This window comes from Sus scrofa, chromosome 14, assembly GCF_054392235.1.
Source record: "Sus scrofa isolate SSC_HxYL_T2T_F1_AM1 chromosome 14, Sscrofa_HxYL_maternal_Yorkshire_Landrace_v2.0, whole genome shotgun sequence".
NCBI lineage: Eukaryota > Metazoa > Chordata > Mammalia > Artiodactyla > Suidae > Sus > Sus scrofa.
In genome coordinates this window covers 110,238,000-110,259,491 of record NC_139396.1, presented here as the reverse complement: position 1 = coordinate 110,259,491, position 21,492 = coordinate 110,238,000, and the positions used below count along the sequence as shown (strand labels likewise).

The 21,492-nt window shown below is 40.4% G+C and overlaps 1 protein-coding gene across 17 annotated transcripts in view; it reads right to left on the bottom strand.

Annotated features, from left to right (window-relative positions):
* Window positions 1-21,492, bottom strand: part of SHLD2 (shieldin complex subunit 2) — a 114,977-nt gene that overhangs the window by 56,573 nt on the left and 36,912 nt on the right. For 15 of the 17 annotated variants that reach the window (XR_014827458.1, XM_084996430.1, XM_021073594.2 and 12 more), the window contains one exon: window positions 1,485-3,023. Coding sequence is in view for 11 of the 17 variants with exons in the window: in XM_084996430.1 (XP_084852556.1) it covers window positions 1,485-3,018 (1,534 nt within the window). In the remaining 6 variants the exon portion in view is untranslated. Of the gene's footprint in view, window positions 1-1,484; window positions 3,024-6,386; window positions 6,564-21,492 lie in introns of those variants that run through there. The other 2 variants (XM_084996431.1, XM_003483513.5) reach the window with 1 other exon arrangement.

Below are 21,492 nucleotides of genomic sequence, written 5' to 3'. Positions count from 1 at the left end.
CCTTGCTTTGCCTCCTCCTAGCTAGGTAACAGCAGGCAAGTTACTTAACCTTTCCCTCAAGCTTAAAAACGGGGATGATAATCAGTGCCCTCCTCATACAGTCATTGTAATGAGTTGAAAGACCTGTAAAGTCTAATACAGAGATGGACACAAAATAAGTTCCCATAAATATTAGCCATTATACATGTATGCATACACACTGAGGAGCACAGGGAAGATAACTGGGAGGGAACACTCCACAACTCCACTGGCAGTTATATGAGGTTGGTGCAATACCAGGATTTTCTCCTTTCCATTTCCAAATGTGATTAATATACAGTGACTCAAGAGTTTCTGTTGTGGTTCAGTGGTAACAAAACTGACTAGTATCCATGAGGATGACGGTTCAATCCCTGGCCTCACTTGGTGGGTCAAGGATCCGGTGTTGCCGTGAGCTTGGTATAGGTCACAGACAAGACTCTGATCCCAAGTTGCTGTGGCTGCAGCTGTGGCCAGCAGCTGCAGCTCTGATTCAACCCCTAGCCTGGGAACTTCCATATACTGCAGGTGTGGTCCCGAAAAGCAAAGCAAAGAAAAAAAAATATGGTGACCCCTGAACAACTCAGGGTTGACCCACCTGTAACTTTACAGTTGGTCCTCTATAACCCCAACCTCTCCATATCCACGTATTCAACCATCCATGAACTGTGTAGTACTGCAGTGATTGCTACTGAAAAATATCCACATATAACTGGACCTATGCAGTTCAAACCCATTTTGTTCCAGGGTCTACTATAATTTTAATAATTTAAAAATGCAATAGAGGAGTTCCCGTCATGGCACAGCAGAAACAAATCCGACTAGGAACCATGAGGTTGTGGGTTCGATCCCTGACCTTGCTCAGTGGGTTGAGGATCCCGTGTTGCTGTGAGCTGTGGTGTAGGTCACAGATGTGGCTGGGATCTGGCATTGCTGTGGCTGTGGTATAGGCTGATTGGATCCCCAGCCTGGGAACCTCCATATGCCATGAGTGCAGCCCTAAAAAGCAAAAATAAATAAATAAAATAAAAAAATAAAAATGCAATAGAAATTCTATGTCCCCTCTACAAGAATGTAATGTTTATAGCTTTATTAGAGATTAAGTCAAGTAGCATAAATGTTGTCCTTTTATCATAAGGCTGCTAATAGAGTTAAAGAAAAGGGTTAAACATAAGACACATAAAAAAATAAACCATAAAAAAAAAAAAAGTGTGCTATCACTCCGTCCCTATGAGTGAGAGCACAGGAAAGGAGCAACCAGAGCAGGCTTCTTAAGGAGATGCTGAACTAAGAAGGCCAGAACAAACACCCAGAAATGGCAACGCCTAAGACCTTAGGCAGTGCTGAGGAGACGCCATAAGGCGCTCAATCATGTTGGAACCCTGAATGTAAATGGGAAAGGCTTTAGTGGGAGAGGAAAAAAGCCCACAGCGTTATAAATTCCCACTATACAGTGATGACCTTACCTGTTAGTAAAATTATATCTCCAAGAAACACTGTAAGTGCCCAAAATGCTGCAGTCCTCCACAGAAAAACCTTCTTCTTAATTTCTGACTGGTCAATTACCACAATTGTTGCTAAAGGCACTTTAGAGCCAGAATTTGGTCCAGATTTTATAGTTATTTCTTTCATGTGACAGGGGGATAACACCATGACTAAGCAATGATACTTCTGACTTTCAGAATCACAGTTTTTTATCAATGATGTTTTTTTAATGCCCTTAAATTCAGATGCATTCCTTTGGCCCACTGCTACAATATGATCTCTCCCATTAGAAATCAACTTAATTTTCTTAGCCACATGAGGAGCTTCAGACAGAGCTTTAGGAGGGCCTGATTTCTTTTCAGAGGTCCAGCTTCTTTTACTAGAACGTTTGTGGAAAGTATTTAGCTGGGAACACAGTATTCCTGAGCTACATGGCTCAATACATATCTCATTCGGTAGCAGCTTATCTTCAACACTGAAAAGTTCTGGAGATCCTATATTTTCTTCAAGACCTTTATCAGAGTTTAAGTGAATGTGGTGACTTCTTGTTTCAGGACAAACAGGACTAACAAGTTCAAGGGAATGAGCTTGATTTTGTCCATCTTCATATACTCCTTCTGCAGTATCATCATTAGGCTGATTCAAATTGTCTTTGGTTATTCTTATTTCCCCATGACTTGCCTCTGGTTCGGTCTCCATGTTTACGGTCTTATTTATAGAATTCTGCCCTTTATACTTCCTTTGAGCTAAAAAAGCAAGCTGGCTGGAGGTCATTATACTGAGAAATTCAGTATTGGTTGATATTTTAAGGCCTGAGACCTTCCCAACTGCTTCTTCAGGCTTTGGCTTGTCTACTGAATTAGAGGAAAAGAACTCCAGGCACTGGTTTTGTATTTCACGATGTTCTGTTGGTACACATTTTGTTTTGATAGCTCCTGGCCCTGTGTCCATCTGTTCAGGCCTACAGACCACATCCAATACAGCTGCACACTTAGGATCTAACTGAAAGGAATTTTTTGGAAAGTTGTGATCACATATGTTTGACCGATCTTGATGTTGTTCATCTGCGATCTTATTTTCACTGAAGAGATTTTGATACTTTTTTTCTTCAGCTAAATGCTGAACTCTGCCCTTAAACTCACATATTTGCTCATTGGACTTGGTTCCATCACTTGAAACCAAGGGGTGACTCTTCTGGGATTTTAAAGTTTTTGTTTCAGAAATGCCATGTATGAAGTCATCTTTCACATGAACAGAGCTGTTCACAGAATTTGCTGGAAAGTGACCATGAGGAAGATCTGGAGAGCCCACAGCTTCTAAGGCTTGATAGTCTTCAAGGGTTTTGTGCCTGGATTTTTCATCCTTCAGATGTAAAGGATGTTGATTGTACAAAAGCTGAATTTCTTTCCAGGGGTCAGCAGTGGACATTAAAGAAGTTGGTTCTTGAGGTACTGTCATTTCCAATGGACCAAGTGGAGCACCCCAAAAAATGTGGACTTGAGATCTTCCACTCATGGTTTCTGAAAAAAATGAAAAATCTAAAATGAATGTTTGTCAGTAAATTTATATATATATATATATATATATTTTTTTGTCTTTTTGCTATTTTATGGGGGCCACTCCTTCGGCATATGGAGGTTCCCAGGTTAGGGGTTGAATCGGAGCTATAGCCCCTGACCTATGCCAGAGCCACAGCCCAACGCAGGATCCGAGCTGCGTCTGCAACCTACACCACAGCTCACAGCAACGCCGGATCATTAACCCACTGAGCAAGGGCAGGGACCGAACCCACACCTCATGGTTCCTAGTCGGATTTGTTAACCATTGCGCCACGACAGGAACTCCCAAATTTTTATATATTAACTTATAACATGCCCAAAGCAAATATAGCTGTGAATCAAAAATATAATAGAAGTGATTTATATTGGTATTCCATTTAATTATAAAAGTGATACATATATAGGAAATCATAAGAAAATAAAATATTCACACACACAAAAATCCTTATATAGACTCTTTAGGAGTTCCCTTTGTGGCTAAGTGGGTTAAGAACCCAAGTAGTATCCATGAGGATGTGGGTTCAATCCCTGGCCTCACTCAGTGGGTTAAGGATCCGGTGTTGCTGTGAGTGGTGGTGTAGGTCGCAGACATGGCATGGATCCCCTGTTGCTGTGGTGTAGGCCTGCAGCAGTAGCTCTTATTCGACCCCTAGCCTGGGAACTTCCATATGCCACAAGTGCAGTCCTAAAAACCAAAAAAAAAAAAAGGGGGGGGGAGGGAAACAGCATTTAATTGTACTACAGTCACTTTTAAATCTCCTGTTTTCTTTATTCCATGGATTGACAATCAAGTTTAGGGCCTCCTTCCTTCAACTGTGACCTCAATTCCCAGAACTGAAACAGAAGGCTTGGTAGTTCCTATTGTGGCTCAGTGGGTTAAAAATCCAACTAGTATTCATGAGGATGTGGGTTTGTTTCCTGGCCTCACACAGTGGGTCCAGTGTTGCTGCAAGCTGTGGCAGCGTAGGTTGCAGATGCAGCTCAGATCTGGCGTTGCTGTGGCTGTGGAGTAGGCCGACAGCTATAGGTCCAATTCGACCCATAGCCTGGGAACTAGGGAATGGATACTGTGTCAGGCTCTTAACCCACTGAGCCACAATGGGAACTCCCTGATAAATATTTTACAGTGCTACAGGGACAAAAAGACACACAAGGATCTTGGCTTAAGGGAACTATCAGACTAGTTTAAAAAAAAAAGAGAGAGAGAGAAAAATAGGGAATGTAAACTAGTAATTTCAAAGTAATGTAATATATGCTATAAACCATAACTTGCAGTCTACTGGGGAAGAATGCTACTATGGAAGGCAAGCACTGTGGCTGAGAGCATCTAAACCAATGAACTGGGAGCAGAATAAAAGGCTGAGTTATGAAAGACCATGGTATGATTGAGGACTTTTGATCAGGGATCAGGGTCCTTTGTAAGAAGGTTTCTAATAATGAAAAGTCCATATGGAAATATAGGAAGTATGGTAGTCTACAGGAAATGACAGATGTAATGCTCAGTCACTCTTAGCATTCCTTGAAAATTCGATCATGGTCACCTCCTCCAAATCTAACAACATATCCGATTATAATTCTTGTTCTTTTTTTGTGTGTGTGTGTGTGTCTTTTTGCTATTTCTTGGGCCGCTCCCGTGGCATATGGAGGTTCCCAGGCTAGGGGTCGAATCGGAGCTGTAGCCACTGGCCTAAGCCAGAGCCATAGCAACGCGGGATCCGAGCCGAGTCTGCAACCTACACCACAGCTCACGGCAAAGCCGGATCGTTAACCCACTGAGCAAGACCAGGGACCGAACACGCAACCTCATGGTTCCTAGTCGGATTCGTTAACCACTGCACCATGACAGGAACTCCTATAATTCTTGTTCTTTCAGTATCAGTGTGGATGTTCCTTCCAGTACCCTGACCTCTTCGTGCCTTGCCCACCTCTCCTTCATTGATTTTATTCTCCAACTCACCTCAGTTATCCATTCTTATAACTTACATAAGAATTCTTATTATAAGTATTCTTATAATCACATACCCTACCATTATCAATAACTGCACAGTTTTTAATTTCAATTTTCAGTTTTCAACTCCCTGACTACTTTCTCCTATCTTCCACTCACTCCTTCTAAATGCACAACTCCAACAACGTGTTGACCACATGGGATCTACAATGAACCCAACAATCACAGCACATTTTCACAACCTCATTTTTTACCTCCCTCCTTAAATAGCCTAAATCACTCCCCATCATCATGCATCTCAAATTCAGCTGCTGTCCTCTCCAAGGTATTTGCCCAGCTAAACTCAAACCCTGGTTGAAGCATTACCTAATCTAACACCTGTAGCCAATGAAAATGAGTCTCATTTTGAGTTCATTATCACTAACCTCAAGGTGGTGTCCAGGAATCCCAGAAATTTTATCTTTCCCTGTCCATTCATTCTCCAAGATAACTCTTTAATGTCTTTTCACTCTTTAAATCCCCAGCATCTCCTCCCCTATTCTCAAGTGCAGCTGATGACCATGCTACCATTTCCATTTACAAGTTCTCAGCAACACACCTACCCACTTCCATCACACCCATATACTTTGCCCACCTTCCTTTGTTGTTTTTTTTAATTATTCTTTTTTGCTTTTTAGGGCCATACCAGCGGCACATGGAGGTTCCCAGGGCAGGGATCTAATCGGAGCTACAGCCACAGCAATGCCAGACCTGAGCCGAATCTGCAACCTACACCACAACCACAGCAAAGCTGGATCCTCAACCCAGTGAGCGAGGCCAGGGATGGAACCTGCAACTTCATGGGTCCTAGTCGGATTCATTTCCACTGAGCCACGACAGGAACTCCTTGTCCACTTTCCTATTACTAACTGTGTTTCTATGCGAGGGCTATCCCTTCCTCACAGGCGTTACTTATTTATTTATTTGTTTTTGGCCATACCCATGGCATGTGGAAGTTCCCCAGTCAGGGATTAAACCTGTGCCACAGCAGTGACAACACAGATCCTTAACCACCAGGCCACTGGGGAATTCCTAGAACTTACACCCTCTTTCCTACTAGGCTCTAACAATTCTCCCCTTCCCCCGACATCAATGATTTTTCTCTCTAGAGCAACATGCTGTTATTTTGCCTCATGTTCCTCTACTCCTCGCAACATTTTCACGCTCCCCTCTACAACAAAATTCCTTGAAAGAACTGCCTATCCTCCCTCTGTTCTAATTCCCTCTGAAACCCACTTCAGTCAAGTGTTGGTCCAGCCATTCCATTGAAATAGCATATTTCAAGGTCTCCAATAACCTCCACGTTGGCATCAGTTAACTCCCCGTTTTTAACTTACTCTTCCAGCAGGATCTGCCACCATTGGTCACTCCTTTCTGTGTTTCATCTGGCTTTAGGGATACCACATCCTCTTGACTCTCATTCCACCTCACACCACCTCATCAGTTGCTTCTTCTCAGTCTCCTCAGCTCCTCCTTACTACCTCAACTTCTTGCTCAAGGGCTCAGTACTCACTGTACCCACCCCCTCGGTGATTTTTATTTAGCCTCAGGATCTAAATACCTTCTAATGACTACCAGATGTCTATCTTCTTCACTAATGACTAATGACTACCAGATGTATATCTGATGTAATAGCTAATGACTAACAGATGTATATCTCCATCACAACCTCTCTTCTGGACTCCTGACCCCTTATCCAACTTTCTACTTATTCCTTATCTCCATAAAATGACCAATAGCCACCTGTGTAGAAAAGAGTTAACACAGGAGGCTTGAGATTACTGTCCTTAGAAAGACCTGCTTGTAAGGTGGGCCCTTGGCTGGCATTTTTGAATTTAGATTTCAGGAGGGTTCCCACTGCTCCTTGATAAGAATGGTCTACTGTGCCTAAACTGTCTATATAAACAACATTATGATGAATACTTCATAACATTTTGGTATGTGTTAGGCAGAGGATGGCTATGAGACCAGGACTCTTTAGAGGGATGGCTGATTCTAGGTTTCAGGCAGGGGATGTATAAGATGAACTTGAAACATTTCACCATACCAGGAAACAAAACTATCAAAGACTAGGAGCACTGAATCAAAAGAATTCAGAAGCCAACTTAAAGGCTCCTACTGGCCAAAGCTGGGCAATCTGAGCATCAATGAGGACGGTTACTGTGATGGTCTGGAACACATCGAACATGATTAAATCCATGAGTTCACAAAGATGAGTAACACAAACTCACTCAATGAGCCTTTGGAGGATACTGGGTAACTAAATTTTAAAAGTTGGTGAATAAAAGGAAAAAATTTATCCTATCTCTCTTTACCTACAATATCTCAAGATGGCCAAATATTTGATGAGAGGAAACCTCTCTTTATAGAGGTATACTTCTAATAAGCAACACAGAAACAATAACAAAAAGAATGAGAGAAGAGCACCATTTCGCAACTCCCGGTGAATTAGTGGATTTTCTAGGCAATTATCAATGGCTGCTAAGATCACAAGGTAGATGTTATTAGGAAGAGTGGAGAAAATCTGTAGATTAAGACCAATTACAATGTACAGACCTTATTTAGATCTTGATTTGAAGACATAAATGTAAAAATATTATAAGACAACTGGAAAAACTAAAACTGATATTTTATAACAGTGAGACATTATGAGTTTTTTACGGGATCATATTACCGAGGCTATTTATGAAAGAGTTACATGCTGGAGATGCAAGACGAATGTTTCCATATAAAATGGTGAGACATCTCAGATTTCTTTAGAACACAAGGGAGAGGGAAGGAGGTTATAGATGAAACGAGATGCACCATGTGTTGATAACTGCCTAGGCAGGTTGATGGAACACACAGCTCTAATCACTCAACTTTTGTACATCTTTTAAATATTCTATAACAGAAGTCTTCTTTTCTGTTGTTGTCTTAATTTTTTTGGCAGGGGTGGGGAGGGGGGCGTGGGTGGTGCTGGTACAGCATGCAAGAGCTTGATGTAGGATCTCAGTTTCCAGACCAAGGATCCAACCCAGACCACAGTGGTGAAAGCACTAAGTCCTAGCCACTAGATCACCAGGGAATACTCTTGTTGTTGTTTTTAAGAAATATTGTTGAGAATTCTCATTGTGACTCAGTGAGTTAAGAACCCAACTAGTATCCTTGAGGATGACAGTTCAATCCCTAGCCTCACTCAGTGAGTTAAAAGGATCTGGCATTGCCACAAGCTGCAAATGCAGCTCAGATCCCACGTTGCTGTGGCTGTGGCTGTGGCCAGCAGCTGCAGCTCCAATTCGACTCCTAGCCTGGGAACTTCCATATGTCACAGGTGCACCCCTAAGAAGCAAAAAAAAAAAAAGTGAGAGAGAGATCGTTTCATACCCACAGGATTGAGAAAGGATTTAGGAAGTCTAACAATGTCCAAGGTTGGAGAACTCATTCACAGCTCTAAAGAACAATTTGGTAAAAGTGAGGAGGCACATACCACACAAACAAATAATTCCACTTCAAAGTTTCTGCCCCAGAGAGATCTTATACATATCTACATGAGAAAACAAGTACAAGAATGATCATGGGAGACTTTATAAACAAAAAATTTAGAACCTAAAAATCCATGAGGAGGAGATAAAACATCAGATATTCAGCAAAAGAATACTATACGGCAGAAAAATAAATGACCAAGAGTTACATGTCAACATGGATACATTTTACAAACATAATTTTAAGTGAAAGAAGCAATCTGAAGAATATATAACTTATGATATCAGTATATTGAGCTTTAAGATATGCCTGAGATTGCAGCAACATGGATGGACCTAGAAATTATCACACTAAGTAAAGTTAGTCAGTGAGACACAAACCTAATATGCTATCATTTATATGTGGAATCTAAAAAAAGGATACAATGAACTTCTTTGCAGAACAGAATCTGACTCACACACTAGGAAAAACTTATGGTCACCAAAGGAGACAGGTTGGGGTGGGGGATGGGATGGGGGTTTGGGATGGAAATGTAAAATTGGCTTGTGATGATGGTTGTACAACTACAGATATCACGGGGAGTTCCCGTCGTGGCGCAGTGGTTAACGAATCCGACTAGGAACCATGAGGTTGCGGGTTCGGTCCCTGCCCTTGCTCAGTGGGTTAACGATCCGGCGTTGCCGTGAGCTGTGGTGTAGGTTGCAGATGTGGCTCGGATCCCACGTTGCTGTGGCTCTGGCGTAGGCCAGTGGCTACAGCTCCGATTGGACCCCTAGCCTGGGTACCTCCATATGCCGCGGGAGCGGCCCAAAGAAATAGCAAAAAGACCAAAAAACAAACAAACAAACAAACAAACAAACAAACAAAAAAACTATAGGTATCATATCATTCACTAAGTTTATTTTTATTTTATTTTAGTTTTTTGCTTTTCAGGGCCGCATTTGTGGCATGTGGAAGTTCCCAGGCTAGGGTTTGAACGAACTATAGCTGCAGGCCTACGCCACAGCCACAGCAACAAGGGATCCAAGCCACATCTTCGACCTACACCACAGCTCACGGTAACGCCAGATCCTTAACCCACTGAGCAAGGCCAGGGATCAAACCCGCATCCTCATGGATCCTAGTCAGGTTCACTAACCGCTAAGCCACGAAGGGAACTCCCATTCATTGAGTATTTTTTTTGTTTTTAAAGATATGCCTGAGAACAAAACTAAATTCAGGGTTGTTGTGACCTTCGGGAGGGAGGAAGGAACATGATGTGCTAGGACTGTAAAGGACATCAACTGTACTAACCATGTTTTATTTTTTTAACCAAGTGTGACAGAGGTACTCCTTACATTGTTCAGAAGTACTCTGTAATATTAAAAAAAAAAAAATCCCAGAAAGGAAAACACTGAGAAACAAGATTAAGGATGGTTTTTTAAAAGATTTATATGTTTCCAAAGTTTTATTGTGATGAACAATTAATGTTTGTTATTTTCATAATAATCAAATCTTTTTTTTTGTTTGGTAATTCAGGCTTTTCTCTCACCATCTTCAAACTGAATATGATGTTCCAACAGATATACAACAATATATACAGATATACAACAATGGACCTAAATCCAACATGCAAAATAAAAGTTGAGAATGATGATGGCAGCTGTTATTGTATTATAAGCTAAAACAAAGATATACTGTTATTTTCAAACAGTTTATACTACTGAATTATCACTAAGGAAACAAGATTATAGTAAGTTTAGGTGTCAAGTCCTAACTCATAACAAAACAAAGAGGGCTAATTATCACTAAGCACTATAACTACATATCCCAACCCCATTTAATCTTTACAGAAAGAATAATCTGCATAAGGAATATTGGTTTATTGGATTTAATTGAGTTTACTATTTATGTGCCATTATTTCATTAGCCACTAGGGGCCCAAACAGCACAGCAAAAAAAAAAAAAAAAAAAAAAAAAATTCAAGTTCAGAAGATATATCAAAACCAAGTACGGAGTTCCCATTGTGGCTCAGCAGAAACAAATCTGACTAGCATCCATGAGGACACAGCCCTTGCTCAGTGTAGGTCGAAGACACAGCTTGGATCCTGCATTGCTGTGGCTGTGGTGTAGGCTGGCAGCTAGAGCTCTGATTTGACCCCTAGCCTAGGAACCTCCATATGCCATGGGTGCATTCCTAAAAAGCAAAAAACAAAAAACAAAAAATTAGTGGAAGATGGAGAAATATATTTTTCTGACATGTAGCAGGAACACTTAAATATATTCAAATCAAATGCATAACATTTCTATGCTAACAGATTCCCCTCTCTCTAACCTTTGGGTTTCTAACAGTTTCTTCTCTTTAGTCTCAAATTTTTAAAAACGAACCAAAAAACCTTGCATGTTGCTTCTTTGTTCTCATTTCCCATTTATTCTTCAACCAGTTAAATATGGCTCTTACACCAATCATTTGGCTGCAACACTTTATTCTATGGAAACAAATGACCGCTAATAGCCAAAACCAAATGTCAGTTTTCAACCCTTATCTTACTGCTATTTGAAACTGTTTATCAATCCCCTCTTCCTGAAACATTTTATTTGTTTGATTCTATGAGACCATCAAATTAAAATTCTTTTGTGCTTAAAAAAACAGAAAACTGTTGATTTATTCATTCAGTCGTTCATGCAACAAATATTCAACAGTACATGACAGATATTTGTACTGGGAATTCAACAACAGTAACAAAGAATTTTAAGGACCTTACAGTCTAATGGAAGAGCTAAACTGACAATTTTTTTTTTCTTTTTAGGACCACACTGGCAGCATATGGAAGTTCCCAGGCTAGGGGTCGAATTGGAGCTGCAGCTGCCGACCTGCTCCACAGCCACCACAATGCAGGATCCAAGCCACGTCTGCAACCTACACTACAGCTCACGTAACCGAAGATCCTTAACACTGAGCAAGTCCAAGGATCAAACCCAATCCTCATAGATACTAGTCAGGTTTGTTACTGCTGAGCCACAACCGGAACTCCCTAAAATATGACAATTTTAAAATAGTGATGTTGAGCTATCACAGGAATATATGCAGGGGTGGCCCTAGGAGATAGAAGCCTGGGAAAACTCAACCAAAATAGGACTGACCATTAGCAGCATTCCTCACAGGCCCTATGGAATACAGTTAGTGATAAAATTTTGAAACTGTATTTAAATATATTCATTAGGGAGTTCCCTTCGATGCTCAGCTGTTAAGGAACCTGAATAGAATCCATGAGGATGCGGGTTTGATCCCTGGCCTTACACAATGGGTTAAGGATCGGAGTTGCTATGAGCTGTGATGTAGGTCACAGACGTGGCTCGGATCCCACGTTGCTATGGCTGTGGAGTAGGCGGGCAGCTGTAGCTCTGATCTGACCCCTAGCCTGGGAACTTCCATATGTCGCAAGCGTAGCACTAAAAAAGCAAAAAAATAAAATAAAATAAAATAAATATATTCGTTTAAAAAGGAGTACAATACAGCCCCAAGGCATCTCTTCTCCCCACCTTAACACAGAAGCCAGTAAAGGAGCCTCAGCTGTCTTATCCAAGGGACAAACCTACTGGAGGTAATCTCTAAAATGTTGGAAAAGAGTGCAAGACACTCACTGCTTCTGTGTTCTCACTTAATGTTTTCTCCTAAATTTCCTGCAATCTGACTTCTATTCCCTATCTCTATTAAGACAACAGAGAAGTCCAAATTGTTGAATACCCACAGTATTTCGCTACTCCAATTGTGAAACTATTTCCTTAGTTTCTAGAACACTACTCTTTCCTGTCTTATTCTTCTACCACTCTGATTTTTCTTTCTCTGTCTTTCCTTAGACCATCTCTTGTTTTCATTCCATACAACACTGCAGAATTCCATCCAACCACATTCATTTAGCTACTTATTATCCAATTATGCTTTACTAGTCCATATTGAATCAACCATTCTCCCCAACATCAGACTTATATTTCTATAAGTATCACGTAGCATTTTTATCTACTATGATTGTATCATATTTGACACAATCACAGTAGATAAAAAAGGTGTTCTTAAGGAGATTTCTCAAAAGCCTAAAACTAGAACTATCATATGACCCAGGAATTCCACTCCTGGGTATATATCTTAAAAAGGAAACCAGGACCCTAATTCAAAAAGATGCATGCACTCCAATGTCCATAGCAGCATTATTTATAATAGCCAAGATATGGAAGCAACCTAAGTGTCCATCAACAGATGAAAGGATAAAAGAAGTGATTCACACACACACACAGAGGAATACTGCTCAGCCATAAAAAAGAATGAAATTTTACCATTTGCAACAACATGATGGATTTGGAGGGCATCATGCTAAGTGAAACAAGTCAGAGAAAGACAAACATTATATGTGGAATCTAAAAAACAAAACAAACTAGTGAATACAACAAAACAGAAAGAGACTCACAGATATAGAGAACAAACTAGTGGTTACCAGTGGGAAGAGGGAAGGAAGGAGGGGCAATAAAGGGGTAGGAGATTAAGAGGTACAAACTACCATGTATAAAATAAATAAGCTACAAGGATACAACACAGGGAATATAGTCAATATTTTATAATAACTATAAATGGACTGTAACCTTTGAGAATTATGAATCACTGTTATATACCTGAAACATAATACTGTATATTAACTATAACTCAATTTTTCAAAAAGCCATGTTGTATTTAGTCTCTTTCTTAAAGGAATAATCTGACTAAGTGACCCAATATCAAGGCTAGACATAGTCCTTGAATTCAGTTTGGTATGGTTTAAGGTTACGAGGCCCTGAGCCCACAGAGCTTTAGAGCCCTACTTGCCCTCTATGCTGGGGAAGTTGCTGAAGCACTCAGAGGTGACACAAGAGCAGTCTTGAGAGTTCAGAGAAGACCTCCCAGGACCAGAGATGGCTGAAACAAATCAAAGTCCTATAACATACAAAGTTATTTGAATATAACAATTACTTTAGCATGCCTTCACTTATTTGTCTGAAACATAATCTACTGTAAATATGGGATTCTACCTGCCCTCTCCAAAAAAAAAAAAAAAAAAAAAAAACTGGCTAGAAAGTATGGTCCTAGGAGTTCCCGTTGTGGCGCAGCAGAAATGAATCTGACTAGGAACCACAAGGTTGTAGGTTTGATCCCTGGCCTTGCTCAGTGGGTTAAGGATCCAGCATTGCCATGGGCTGTGGTGTAGGTTGCAGGCACGACTCGGATCTGGCAACACTGTGGCCCTGGCGTAGGCCGGCAGCTATAGCTCCGATTGGCCTCCTAGCCTGGGAACATCCATGTACTGCAGGTTCGGCCCTAAAAAGACAAAAGTTAAAAAAAAGAAAGAAAGTATGGTTCTATAAATAAAAAAAAGAACCATTTTTTTTAAAAAAAAGTTTTCATATCTAAAGCTGTGGCTACTAATTCCTCTAATTTATAGTGGTGAGTCTGTGAGCAGGGGGATGGGACATAGTGAGGGTAGAGGGAAACAAAATATTTATTGTAGCAAAAATACACAGACTGAAGAGTTGTGAATGTTTATAAATTTCAAGGATTCTAGGATATGTTTTGGGTGTACTCGGAGGGTTAAAGCTCATTAAGATACCAGATGAAACTTGCAAGTACATATCCATTACCATAGTTAATAATTAATACAATTTCTCAATCGGCAGAGGGCCACTTCAGTCAGAGACCAATGCAACCAGAGTCCTTTATCTCTACAGTGGTCAGAGTCTGATGAGTGGGTCAAAGATTTATAAAACAGGATGAACCGTATCAGCAGGTTTTGTCTTTGCAGAACACTCCAACTAAAATGCATGTTACAAAACACATGTGGTTAAAACACGGTGCTTTCTTCCTCTTATTTCCAAACTAAAAACTCACTACTATAATGCCTTTCCCTGTCTATTTTATGAAAAATGGAAGCATCATAAAGTTACTCAATAGTATCAGACAGCAAAAGGAAGAGGTAGCACAGAATTGTAACTAAAAGTATGGGTTTTGGAGGAAGATAGATATGGGTTAAAACCCTACTCTGCAACTTACTAAAAATATAAACTTGAAATTCTTTTTCTTTTTTTTTTCTTTTTGTCTTTTTAGGGCCACATCCACGGCATATGCATGCTCCCAGGCTAGGGTTGAATCAGATCTGTAGCTGCTGGCCTACACCACAGCCACAGCAATGCCAGATCCAAGTCACCTTTGCAACCTATACCACAGCTCACGGCAATGCCAGATCCCCAACCCACTGAGCAAGGCCAGGGATCAAACCCACGTCCTCAAGGACACTAAATCAGGTTCGTTACCACTGAGCCACAATGGAACCCCCTATACTTGAAATTCTTAAAGCTAGGTGATGATTACATGGGATTCATTACACTATTCTTTCTATTTCTGTACATATTTGAAAACATCCATAATAAAAAATAAATTTCTTTATATATCCAATCAGAATTGTTTCTTTATCTCTCAAATGAGAACAACAACAATACATAATACGTGAGGAGTGTGAAAGCATGTGTATACACAGACACACAGGAGTAATAAAAAAAAAAATGGGTTAAGAAGATAACCAGGTGAGTTCCTGTTATGGCTCAGTGGAAATGAATCCGACTAGTAACCATGAGATGGCAGGTATGATCCCTGGCCTCAATCAGTGGGTTAAGGATCTGGCGTTGCCATGAGCTGTGGTGTAGGTCAAAGATGTGGCTCGGATCCTGCTTTGCTGTATTTGTGGTGTAGGCCAAGGGCTACAGCTCCAATCTGAGCCCTAGCCTGGGAATTCTCTATGCCTCAGGTACGGCCCTAAAAAGACAAAAAAAAAAAAAAAAAAAAAAAAAAGAATTGGGTGACCAGACAACCTGATCTACCCAGAATAGTCTCAGTTTAAATTTGCTATCCTGGTGTCCTGTTTTGTCAGTTTCCATTTCTTTTTTTCTTTTGAGGGCCACACCCGTGGCATATACCATAGGTCCCAGCAATGTCGGATTCTTAACCCACTAAGTGGGGCCAAGGATAAACCCATATCCTTATGGATACCAGTCAGATTTGTAACCAGCTAAGCCACCACGGAAATTCCCTCTATTTTCACTCATAAAAATGTCTCAGTCTATCCTATTGTAAAGCATAGGGAACTAAGTATTCTGTAATAAACTGTAATGGAAAAGAGGACAAAAAAGAATCACACTGCTGCACACCAGAAGCTAACACGACACTGTAAATCAACTAAACTTCAATACCAAAAAATAGAAATAAATGTCTTGGTGTAGAGATAAATTACATAGTGGCTTAGTTAAGAATGTATAGATATATGCATGAAATACATACATGAATAAGTGTTCTATTAGTGAAGAATGTGCCTTCTAATACATTTTATCAGAAACATTATAGCAGGAACAACTTAAGTAAAGGGAAGCATTGTTCCATTTTCCTATAGAAATTAAAAAAATACTAACACAAGTAAGGTTGAATTGTACCAAAAAATTATAACATGCACTTAAGAATCTCACGAGAGTGGAGTTCCCGTCACGGCACAGCAGAAACAAATCCAACTATAAACCATGAGGTTGTGGGTTCGATCCTGGACTCGTTTTGTTGGTTAAGGATCTGGTGTTGCCATGAGCTGTGGTATAGGCCACAGACATAGCTTGGATCTGGCGTTGTTGTTGCAGTGGTGTAGGCCTGCAGCTATCTATAGCTCCAATTCAGCTCTTAGCCTGGGAACCGCCCTATGCCACGGGTGAAGCCCTAAAAAGACAAAAAAAAAAAAAAAAAAAAAAAAAAAAATCTTATGAGAGAGAGGAGAATTAAATGAGGTAGAAAAGAGAATTAACCTCTTTGGAAGTTTGGAAACAACCTGGCTTCAAGTTCTGGGTAATGAGGCGGCAGACAACAGAGTAAAACCTTTCGAATCCAGTCTTCCAAGAAAATGTCTCAGCAAGACGTAAACTTGTCCAAGCCTTACCTTTTCTAAAGGAAAAGTCAAAGGAGTATTCCTAAACTATCACACTTCATTCCCCCTTCCCCCACAGCATGTAACATCAAAAGGACTGAACTGTAAAACTAGTAATCAGGATTTCCTAAGCATAACATGGGTCCCAGGGGTCTGCATGCCAACTCAGTGGTTGTTCTCATTCTCACCTACTGCCTAAAAAAGATGAAAAACCTAACTAAATTAAGGGGAAAAAATTTTAAATTTTAAAACTTTGCAACTTAAGCTCTGACATTCCTTTGTAAAAAGGCATACTCAGTAAATAGCAACTAAATTCTCCTAGGTCCTCAGACCAAAAACCTTGGTGTCTGCAATGATTGTTCTCTTTTTCTCATGCTTCCAATTTATCATCAAATCCTTTAAGCTCAACCTTTAAAATTCATTCAGCACTTGACCACTTTTCTCCACCTTCATCTGTTCCTGCCCTGGTTCAAATCTGGATTATCTGCAATAACCTGATTTCCCTTCTTATCCTCCTGCCCCACTCAGAACACAGATTTAAAGAAGTTAAAGGAAACTGCCCCAGGTCACACAGCCTGCAGGCAGTGGAGCTAAAACTGGAATGCAGGAAATCAAACTGGAGAACCTAAGATCCCAACCAGTATATTATACTGCCTCCCTGGGTTTGGTTTTTTCTTTTTTTAATGGCCACACCTGTGGCACATGAAAGTGCCTGGACCAGGGACTGAACCCATGCCTCAGCTGCAACCTAGCTACTGCAGTCAGATTCTCAACCCAATGCAACATAGTGGGAACTCCTGCCTCTCTGGGTTTTTGTTTTTGCACAACTGTGGAGCCAGAATCCTGCCATTGAGTCATATGAAATACCCTCACAAAGCACTGGCTTATCTAGAGAGGTAAGAACCGAACTTCAATACAAAAGAGCTTCATTACCAAAGAGTTCCACTTGGAAAGCTTACTATAAACTTAATAATGAAGTGAATAATAAATGTCTTTTAAGAGGACATCTCTCTTTCTTTTAATCCCTTCCTTCATATTTGACAAATTTTTCTCCCTCCCTCTATCCTCTGTCCCTCCACTTCCCTCTCCCTCCCTCTCTCTGGCAGTAGGATGCTAAGCTTCCAAGACATTAAACATTTACATGCTAATGGAGTTGCCACTGCAGTGCAGTGGAAACAATTCAACTAGGAACCTTGAGGTTGCAGCTTTGATCCCTGCCCTCGCTCAGTGGGTTAAGGATCCCAAGTGGCTGTGAGCTGTGGTGTAGGTCACATACTCGGCTCAGATCTGGCGTTGCTGTGGCTCTGGCGTAGGCTGGCGGCAACAGTTCCAATTAGACCCCTAGCCTGGGAACCTCCATATGCTGCGGGTGTCGCCCCAAAAAGACAAAAAGACCAAAAAAAAAAAAAAAAATTACATGCTAAAATGTCGCTTAGTGGAGTTCCCAGCTTGGCTCAGCAGTAACAAACTTGACTAGTATCCATGAGGATGGAGGATCTGGCATTGCTGTGAGCTGTGGCTTGGATCCCACGCTGCTGTGGCTGTGATATAGGCTGGCAGTTCCTGCTCCAACTGGACCCCTAGCCTGGGAACTTCCATGTGCCCTGGGTACGTACCTTAAAAAAAAAAAAAAAAAAAAAAAAAGAAGCTTAACAAATTAAAATCTACAGAGTAAACCATATATGACAGAGCTAACTTCCTGACCTAAACTACTTTCTTCCTTTCACCTTTAAAATTCCCAAGTACATCTCAGCATCTATGTGAACTAAGCCATTCCCTAGCATTAAATATTCTTCCCCTGGGCTCTTGTTTACTATTTTTAAAATCTGAAGTATAATTAAACATTCAATAATAGGCACAGGTCTTAAGAGTTCTGCTTGGTGGCTATTGACAATGGTCTATACCCATGTAACTGTCACTTAAAACAAAATACAGAACATTTCCACAGACCATAGGAAGTTCTTTCACGTCCTTTTCTAAACAGCTTCCTTCCCTCTCCAACCTACAATTATTTTCTGATTTCTATCATTACAAAATAGTGTTACCTTTTCTTGGACTTAGTATAAACAGTACAGTATATGCTAATCTCGTTCCTTTCACTTAACACAATGCTTTTGAGATTCACCTGTGTTGCTTGGGCGTCAGTTGCTGAGTACTGTGAGTATACACTAAGATTTGTTTACCCATTTTCCGATACATGGACTCTTCAGTTGTTTCCAGTTTGGGGCTACTACGAATATAACTGCTATGAACACTCTTGAATTTATAATTTTGGGGACATATGTTTTCATTTCCCTCATTAAATATTTAGGAGCAGAATTTCCAAATCATAGGATGGATATATGTTTAACTTCATGTAAAAAAGCCAAACAGTTCTCCAAAGTAACCATACTATTTTGCATACCAACAAGCAATGGATGAGTTCCAACTGCATCATATCATGCTCAACATTTAGTACTTTCAACCTTCTGTTGCTATGGTTAGCCGTTCTAGAGGGTGTAAAATTGTATCTCATGATGAGTTTACTTTGCAATATTTCCCTTTTGATGTTGAGTATATTTGCAAGTGACTATTGGCCATTAATAGATCCTCTTTGGGAAAGTTTGTTACTGGGTTATTCCTATTTTCCTCATTTTGCTATTGGGTTATTACAGTTATTTTCATATCCTAAATACAAGTCCTTTGATGGATAATACACTAGAAATATTTTTCCCCTACTCTGGGCTTAAGCACTCTTTTTCTTAGTGGCGTCTTTTTTTGTTTCTTTGTATCCACCCATGTCTCAGCATGCCAAGGACCAATGCTAGGTCACAGCTATAAGTAGAGTCACAGAAGTGACAACACTGGATCCTTAGCCTGCTGAGCCACAAGAGAACTCCTTCTTAGTGGTATCTTTTAAAGGACAGTAATGAAAATTTAGATGAAGTCCAATTTATCAATTTTTATGTATCTTTTTATGTTTTAAGATCTTATCCAAGAGCTATCTGAATACTCCAAAGTCATGAGGACATTCTTTTTTTCCCCTAGAAGTATGACATTTAAAAATATGTCCATTGGAATTCCCTTGTGGCTCATCAGGGAGAATCTGGTGTTGTCACCACTGCGGCTTAGGTCACTGCTATAGCTTGGGTTCAGTCCCTGGCCCAGGAATTTCTTCATGCCACAGGTACAGCCAAAAAGGAAAAAATAAATAAATAAGTACATGTACATCCACAAATTTTTTGATATTTTTCCCTCTAAGAGGTGAGGACTAAGTCCTCTACCCCTAAGCATGGGCTGGAGCAATGAGTAGAATATGGTGGAAGTGATGATACGTGACTCCCAAGACTTTGTCATAAAAGGCAATGCCGCTTCCTCTTTGTGCTCGATTTTTTTTTTTTTTTTTTTTTTTTTTTTGGTTTTTAGGTCTGCTCCCATGGCATACGGAGGTTCCCAGGCTAGGGGTTGAATTGGAGCTATAGCTACCAGCTTACGCCACAGCCACAGCAATGCGGGATGTGAGCCACGTCTGCAATCCACACCACAGCTCACAGCAATGCCGGATCCTTAACTCACTGTGTGAGGTCAGGGATCGAACCCGCAATCTCATGGTTCCTAGTCAAATTCATTTCTGTTGAGCTCCAGGTGCTAGAAGTGCTCACTCTTTGATCACTCCCTCTGAGGGAAGCCAGTTGCCATGTTATAAGGGCACTCAAGGTAGCCCATTGAATAGGCCCATGTGGTAAAGAACTGAGTCTCCTGCCAACAGCCAGTGAAGAGCTGAGGCTTCTAGATAACAGCCTAGGGAAACAAGCCATCTTAGAAGGGGATTCTCTAGCCCCAAACATTCAGATAATTGCCTTTTTTTTTTTTTTTTTTTTTTTTTTTTTTTTTTTAGGGCCATACCTGCAGCATATGGAAGTTCCCAGGCTAGGAATCTAATCAAAGCTACAGATGCAAGCCTTACACCACAGCCACAGCAATTCCAGATTTGATCTATGTCAGTGACCTGCACCACAGCTCACAGCAATGCTGGATCTTTAACCCAAAGAGCAAGGCCAGGGATCAAACTCGCATCCTCATGGATCCTAGTTGGGTTGGTTTCCACTGAGCCACAATGGGAACTCCGATGATTGCACTCTCACTAACATCTTGACTACAATCTCATGAGAGATTTTGTGCTAGAATTACCTAGTTAAGTTCCTCCTGTGTTCCTCACACAGAGCAACTGCAATGTAATAAATACTTGTTGCTTTAAACCATAAAGTTTCAGGGAATTTGTTATGAGGTAACAGATAATACAGAAGTTGCATAGTTTTTGTTTTTGCATTTTAGATATATGATCCACTGAAAACCAGTTTCTATGTATAGAGTGAGATGAGGTGATAGTTCAATATTTTCCATATAGATATTGAGTTAGAGCAACATTTGTCTTTCTCCCATTGCATTGACTTGGCAAGCTGGTGATCTATTTCTGAGATCTCTATTATGTGCTGGATTTGACCTTTAAGCAGAAGTTTGCTGCTCTCTGGTTTAGACCATTGATATGAGACCTTCCTTCTTTTCTAATATAAAAATTTAATGCAGAGTTTCCCTCTAAACACTGTTTTAACTGCATTACTATTTGTTTGTATCATTTCTGCTTTGTACTATTTTTTAGCCATGGTTATAGGATTTTCAATTTACATCACTAACTTTTACAAATACTTCAAATAATACATGCAGCATGCTGGGGAACCTGGAATGCTCATGTCATTTATTTCTCTTCTGTCAGAGATCACTATCCTGTGCTGACTGTTGTCCAACATGTGAAAACAGCTATTTCATACATTTTTATTCTGTTTTCTAGTTACAGTAGGAGGGCAATTTTCACAGCAGTTAATCCTGCATGAGATGTACTCCTTTTTTTTTTGTCTTTTTGGCTGGCCCTGAAACATATGGAAGTTCCCGGGCCAGAAAGGATCGAATCCAAGCCTGAGCTGCAACGTACACCACAGCTGTTGCAATGCCGACTCAACCCAATATGCAGGGTTGGAGA